Genomic DNA, 7,698 nt, shown 5'->3' on the forward strand with positions numbered 1-7,698 from the left:
GTTCACATTTACACAGTGCTTTAAAGTTTACAAAGTTTTACCCACACAATCTCATCCAAGCCTCGGGGGTGCAGCCCTGGGGCATGGGGGCATAATTTCGAGCGTGGCCTTGGCACAGATAGAGCCACTGTGGCAGGTGTACTGGTGGCAGACGGCCAGTGGCTCCCTGTGGAAACACAGGGTGATAATGACCCTATCGAGGATAATAATTGCCATAATGAGGCCTCTATTTGGAAGGCTGAACGTCCTCGGGGTACCTGCCCCTCCATGCTCTCTGGATCTGTGTGAGGAGGGATACAGAAAGAGCTGCAGACTGTAATTTTCACCATGGATTTAGGGAGGTCATCTTTTCAAGCCTGAAAGGGTGGTGGGTAATTTGATTAGGCTTTAATTGGCAGGGAATATTGAACTTTAGCTAGCTTCCCACTATAACATGAGCTCTTTCAGACACTGATTTATTTTTGGGCGCGCACGCACGCAGAGCATACACATACACACACACACACACACAGCGTTCCGTTCCCCCCCCTCCCCCAACAGGCCCCCCAGGGCTTAGCATCTTAAGTACTTCCTAAAAACTTGCTTCATCCATTCATTTTTTCGTTCGTTCGTTCATTCATTCATTGTTTCAGGTTAAGGTTGGACATTATTAGGCTAACTCTTATAATAAGGAAGTCCTTCCTTAGGTCTCCTATATGGAAATTGACAGGGGTCCTTAAGAGTTTTGCCAATTTCCAAAGGCAATCCCTCCCTCCCCCCCTCCCTCTGAGACCTCCTCTCCCGTTTCTTCCTCCTCCTGTGTAATTCTGGGCTTAGGTCGGCACTGTCACTCACTCCGTCCCTCAGTCCGTCCGTCCATTCATCCATCCATCCATCATCACCTCCAAAGAGCCCGGGGGCCAGACGGGGGGGGGGGGGACGGGATGCGGGGGGGGGGGCGGACGGGGCGGAGGGACGGCACGGCACTTGGGGGGGCGACGACAACAAGGAGCCCCAGCACGAAAGAGCCCCGTCCCCTCGCGAGGGCTGACGTGCTGCCGGGGTCTCCTAGAGACACGCGCGCACATCTCCCATAATCGGCTAGAAGAAGAGCCATCAGCCCCAGCATCATCTTGGCACACAGGCAGGCTGACGTCACCGCGCAGCTCCCTCCCTGGACTGGGACTTGGGAGAGGGGAGGGGCAGCGCCACGCGGCTCCCGCGCCCCCTTCTTTCCCCAAGCAGCCAGTGGGGCGGGGGGGGGTGTCGGGGAGGGGGGAGGACGGATCAGGGGGACGGACGGAGGGAAGGTGGGGGGCGCAGCCACGGAAGGCCGTCTCTATGGTGAGGAGGAGGCGGCGGCGGAGGAGGTGGAGAAGTGCGACCGCAGCGGCCCCAGCGCAGGTACCAAAGTACAGGGGGGCGAAAAAGGTGCTTTAGGAGGAGAATCTGAAACCCGCTGGATGAGAAGCTGCTGCCTGTTGGCGCCCGAAGCCCCCCCGCCGCGCGCCCCGCCTCTGCCCACCATGCCCGCTGCCCACGCCGACCAGAGCCCGCGGATTCGGGAAGTTTGGGCTTGCAACCTGGACGAGGAGATGAAGAAAATGCGTCCCGTTATCCAGCAGTACAATTACGTGGCCATGGACACGGAGTTTCCAGGTGTGGTGGCCAGACCCGTGGGGGAATTCAGAAGCTATGCGGACTACCAGTACCAACTCCTGAGATGCAATGTCGACTGGCTGAAGATCATCCAGCTGGGACTGACGTTTATGAATGAGCAAGGAGAGTGCCCCCCAGGAACCTCCACGTGGCAGTTCAATTTCAAATTCAATTTGAAGGAGGACATGTATGCCCAAGACTCCATCGAGCTGCTCACCATGTCCGGGATCCAGTTCAAGAAGCATGAGGAAGAAGGTATCGAGGCACAGTATTTTGCGGAGCTCCTGATGACATCGGGAGTGGTGCTATGTGAAGGGGTCAAGTGGCTATCCTTCCACAGCGGTTATGACTTTGGCTACTTCATCAAGATCCTCACCAACTCTCCCTTGCCCGAAGAAGCTCACGACTTCTTCGAGATCCTTCGACTTTTCTTCCCCGTCATCTATGACATCAAGTACCTCATGAAGAGCTGCAAAAACCTCAGGGGCGGATTGCAGGAAGTGGCCACCCAGCTGGAGCTGGAGCGCATTGGCTCCCAGCACCAGGCGGGGTCCGACTCCTTGCTCACGGGAATGGCCTTTTTCAAGATGAGAGAAATGTTCTTCGAAGACCACATTGACGACGCCAAGTACTCTGGATACTTGTACGGCCTTGGTTCTGGAGCATCGCACGTCCACCACAAGGCCCTGAGTAGCACCCACAACGGCTTCCAGGGCAGCTTCCAGAACCTCCCGTATGTCCACTATGGCAGAGAACCAGTCTGGGGAGCAGACCAGCAACCATTCATGAGGTGAAACAGAAAACTGAGCTTTATTATTTTTTTTTCCATGCCTAAACTCATGCTTTTATAGCAGGTTTTTATCTCCACTTAAATCCCTTGGTCAATGTAAGGCTTCCTTTTTTTTTTTTGACCCTACCTTCTCAACCTGTTTTCTCTTTTGTCTTTCAGTACTAATTATAGCCATTCCTTCCTACCACAGATCCTGATAAGCAGAAGGGTTTTCAGGTTGAATTTTGCAGTGTATTAATTAATCCACCTGTTAGCAAGTATGTGTGGCCGGGAAAAAATCCATATCATACTCAATCAATCTTTTGGTAAATATGTCTAGTTGGTTTTAGTTTGGCCCTCATCCCTCCTCTTGTCCCATTCCCAGGTTAAGGAGCACTGACTTACTGCCGTTCCTTTTTTGTCTCTTCTAGCATGCAGGAGATGCCGCTGATTGAAGTTGAGGACCATCAGTTCTACACCTATGGAGAGTGATTCCTCTGAGATCCTGTTTTCCCAGAAGGCTGGGGTTTCCCTGAGGTTTGCCAGAAAAGTGATCATTCGCCAAGTTCACACAGCATTCCCTTCTTTTGGACCTATGGAGCAGAGTACTTCACTGTGCTGTAAATTGTTGACTCAGCTAAGCTAACCCAAGAAGGAAAAGAAGAACTTAGTGACTGCTTTTCCTGGTCTTTCATCTCCTAAGCACTTCTAGTGTTCTTGGTTTTGAATTGGTATCTATATGAGATCTGTGACTGACTAAATGTTCCACTCCAGCTTTACACCCCTCAGCAGAGTCCCCTGTGACTGGCTTTCCAAGATCTGTCAGGGAGCTGGCATCCAAGGAGCATCAGCCTGAAGTTCTGTTGACAGCATCTTTCCTTTTATCTCCTTTATGCCTTTAATTCTACTAACTTTTCTTCTTTCTCCTCCCCCTCTTCCCCCACCCTTTTAATATCATCATGTTTACCATGTGCTTGATTTGATGATTCTGCAAGTCAACTTTTAATAGAAAGTCCAAAGACAGCAAACTTACCTTAGGTATATTTTATAGCAAATTAAATTCGAAGAAATAAGATTGTGCTTTTATAGTCGCGAAAAAGACAAAACTAATTCAGAGTCTTGTTGTAGAACAACAAAAAGTCCCCCAAATCAAGTTGAATAATATTAGTCATCTGAGGACTATAATGATTATTTATTTTTGTGTGTATATTTTTGCCATATATTTTCTATCTATTGACAGAAATAATAACTGTGAAGTACTTTCTTAGCCATGCAGACTATGTGGCCAGGCCAGAGCACATGAAGGAAGAACTTGGTCATGGGTAATTAAATACTCATCAGAAATGATGGATGGCAAGTGTGTATGTGTATGTTATCTGCACTTCAATCAGTAATATTATCTGTTTGCCAGATGGGCTCCCTTGTCCTTTACTACCCTTTTCTCATTAGGTTTGCTAGAACCTTGACTCAGTGGGAAACATGGATTGAGTGAACCTCAAAGGAGGAAAAGTTTATGGGGTGTTGGTGGTAGAGGGAGATGGCAATGGGGAGCAAGGAGTATTCCTTGATGAAGGAGTGGGAGGGAGGGGGGAGGTGAGTGGGGAGAAGAGTGGGGAAATGAGCAAAAGTGCAGCCACAGCCAGGTTTGGTGAGTGCAAGACGAAGGAAGGAGTGGGAAAGAAGGTGGTGTCACTCCTAGTGCCCAGCACAGTGCCATACACACAGCAGGTATTTGATGAGTGTATGGTTCTTAGACTCTCTGGCTTCCTTCAAGGCTCAGGCCAAGGGACACCTTCTGCAGGAGGCCTTCCCCAGCTCCGTCAGCTGCTAGTGCCTTCCCCTCGCATATTGCCTTCCACCTACTCTTGTCTGTATCTTGTGTGTACCTCGTTATTTACAAGTTGTGTCCCCTGTTAGAATGTGAGCTCCTTGAGAGCACAGATAGTGTTTCTGCCTTTCATTGTATCCCCAGCGCTTAGCACAGTGTTTGGTATACAGTAAGGACTTAATAAATGTTTGTTGACGCATTGCTGTATCTATTGTTTTCTGCAAAGTTCTCCCCTGAGATGGTCGGCACGTCCCTGGGTGGCCATGTGTGTGGGGTCAGGCCCTGGCTGTTTCCTGCTGCTCCCTCTACCTTAAGAGATGGTCAGCAGGGAAGGCTCACTGGCAGTCAGACCCCTGGCCCAAACCCTCCTGCCCCCTGCATGCCCTAGCACTGGTTCAGCATGTGCAGCTCAACAGGAGGCCTGCTGAAGGACTGCTCTGGGCTTTTCAAGCCTGAAGCACTGAGCTCCTGCCTCCCTCTCTATCTTCTTTTTCCTTCCTGTTCTCCTTTCTCCTCTCTGATGCCTCTTCCTCCCCCTCCTCTCCCTGGGCCTCCTCTTCTACCTCATCTCCTTTTCCCCCTCCTCCTTCCTCCTCTTCCTTCTCGTCCCTTGCTCTTTCCTTCCTCCCTTTGCCTCCTCCCCATCCTCCCTTTCTTCTCTTCCTCCTCTGCCCTTCTCCATCTTTCCCTCCCTTCTCCACGCTCTGGATCCTGGACCCTGGTGTCAGCCTGAAAGCCCCTGCACCCGTTACTGCCACCGCCTCATCCCAAGGTGCTACACAACTGGCAGCAGATCTCTCCTTCTGCAGAAAGGTGCCATCAGTGGGGCATGGAGCAATTTGATTGTCGAGCCCAGATAGAGGGAGCAGCCTTAAAGGTCGAGGTGCTTTAAGGAAAGAGGTGGGTGGTCAGGATTCCCTTCTTGGGGCAGAGCAGGCCTCCACAATGGGGGCAGAGTAGGAGGCTTTGGGAAGAACTGAGGAGAGGACAATGGGTGTGGGGAACAGCAAGAAAGGTTTTGGTCAGAAGCTAGGAAGAAGAATCCCTCACATCTTTATAGTACTTTCTGCCTCTTGGGGACTTTCACACCTCCTTAACTCCCCACCCCCCAGTGTCTGTCTGTCTGTCTGTCTCTCTCACACACACACACACACACACACACGGGCACACACACCAATGAGGTAGGTAGGGCAGGTATTAATACACCCATTTTAGAGAGGAGAAAATGAGGCTCAGAGGGGTGGAGTGATTTGCCCAAGGTCACAGCACTAGGAAAGTGGCAGCCCCAGGTCCCAAACTCAGGTCACTGGGTCCCATGCAGGATGTACTTGGTGTGTTACTGCATAAAAGCAAAATCACCTCTGCAATTCTGTCAGTGAGATGGTTCACACCCAAACAGAAGCAGGCTTGTTTTCTCTGTATGCTGGTCTGAAGTGGAAGGCTTGCTACTCACTAGTGAGGGCCTGTTGCTTAGTAGCTGTGTGACCTCAGGCTCTTCCTTTCTTCAGGCCTCAGTTTCTCCCTCTGCAAGCAGGGTTTTCAGTCAATAGAGATTTCTCAGAAAGGTCTTCTGACTCCCAAACCAGTCCTCTTTCCATTACAGTCCAGCTGCCAGTACTAGTCTCTTTTTGCAACACTGGAATATTGTGGTTTACCAGCATCCATGACAAACCTCTTGACATCTGTGCCCAACCACCCAGTGAGTGGATGATTCCCCTTCCTTTTTCTCATCCCCCTATTCCACAGAATGCTCTGGTCTACTTAGTCCTTGGAGCCCACCAAGGCTTGCTGGTCACTGACATTTGTCACCAACTGACCCTTTTTCCATTCCACCCAGAGCCAATGGTCCCCAACTCCCCAGGGACCCAGCCTCAATGCCTTCTGTGAAACTTTTATCATTTATCATCCATAGGGAGGATCAAATTTTGGGACAACATCTACCCAGAGGCCAATCCCATCCTTCAAGCCTCGGCTCATCAAGAATATGGCAGTTTCAAAGCCTACTTTTATAGATCCCATTGCCACACTTAAGGAATCCTTTTTTTTTCAGTGACAGTGGAACATAGGCTGGGGCTCTTCTGATACAAAAAGACCTGGGGAAGTGCTATTTCCTTTTCTGAAAATGATGGGATTGGGGTGACCAAGGTGCATTTCAAGGTTTAACATTCCATGTGCTCCCAAGTTACATATGACTCTCTCTGTCCCCAAGTCCCTACCAGGTCAGACATTCCATGTTCGAAGGTTCCTGATAGTTCCTGGGGCATTATCTAAAATCAGTAATGCTTTAAACAGGATATTATTGTTTTTCTCGTAACATTTTTCAACAGCTAGGCTAAAACAAATTGAAAACCAGTCTGTGATAACATCTTTAGTCACTCATACTTTCTTATTTGACTGCCAATGAACTTGAAGTGATCAGTGGTTGTAGCCTCTCAGAATGGGAGGATTTTGAGACTAATTTTTTAAAAAAGCATTGGTTTCTAAAATTCCCTTCTACATTACCTCCAAATAAAAGGTTATATGTACATACTTTAAATCCAGGATGAGTTATTTTTTTTCTTAGAAATGAAAGTTCTGGAAGAAATCTTTCACCTGAATAAGTGTGTTCCACCCAAATTAAAATTTGTTGATCAATGTATTCACCTTGTTTGATGATTTTCTTCAAAACCTCATGCTATTTAATTTCCATATCTTTATCCATATTGTCTTTATTTTGGTAATTTCAACATTATAAAATCGAACTTGACTTTTAAAGCTATCAAGCCTACCGATGCTTGCAGTAAAAATTTCTTCACTATCCACTTCATTTTAATTTTTTCATGATTTTAAATAATCTTGACCTTTTTGTCTGAATGGCTGCTCTAAGAGGAAAACATTTTTAAAATTTCAATCTTCAATCCAAACAACTACAAGATGCTCTATTTCTGTCACTGTAACACTTTTTTTACTTCAAGTTGTTTGCAAACAAAAAAAAAACTGAAACAACTTTGCTTTTAAAAAAATTTTGCCTGCATTTTAAAAATAATATTCCCCATCACGTATTCAACCATTCAGACATCTGGTCTTCTTTTAGCGTTACTATGACCACATTCATGACATTCTGTTACATCAAATTTTTGTTTTAATGTAATAATAAGATTCTTCTTTTTTTTGTGTGCTAGCCGTGTTTCCAATTAGGAGTATTATTCTTTTAGTCCGGATTGTTAAGGGCTCATTCCAAAAGCAGTAACTTAACCCAACTGTTGGTAGCATGGCATGAAGCAGTCCATCTCATCCACACAGGATAACAGGCAAATGTAGACTGATAATGTATTATCATGTTAAAATCCTAGATGAGGGCTGCTAGGTGGCGCAGTGACTAAAGCACCGGCCCCGGAGTCAGGAGGACCTGAGTTTGGTTCCAGCCTCAGACACTTCACACACACACACACACACACACACACACACACACACACACACACAC

The 7,698-nt window shown here is 47.8% G+C and overlaps 1 protein-coding gene across 1 annotated transcript; it reads left to right on the forward strand.

The window, feature by feature from the left end:
- The first annotated feature begins 1,260 nt into the window (after positions 1–1,260).
- Positions 1,261–4,434, forward strand: LOC138176679 (CCR4-NOT transcription complex subunit 7-like). Its single transcript, XM_069107486.1, has 2 exons — positions 1,261–2,428; positions 2,839–4,434. Exons 1-2 carry the CDS (start codon positions 1,443–1,445, stop codon positions 2,897–2,899), a joined length of 1,047 nt encoding a protein of 348 aa, XP_068963587.1. The 5' UTR covers positions 1,261–1,442; the 3' UTR covers positions 2,900–4,434.
- Positions 4,435–7,698: the final 3,264 nt, after the last annotated feature.

The sequence above is a fragment of the Petaurus breviceps genome, unplaced genomic scaffold (genome assembly GCF_028583685.1).
Source record: "Petaurus breviceps papuanus isolate PSGF00001 unplaced genomic scaffold, PetGlider_PUasm1.0 90109, whole genome shotgun sequence".
NCBI lineage: Eukaryota > Metazoa > Chordata > Mammalia > Diprotodontia > Petauridae > Petaurus > Petaurus breviceps.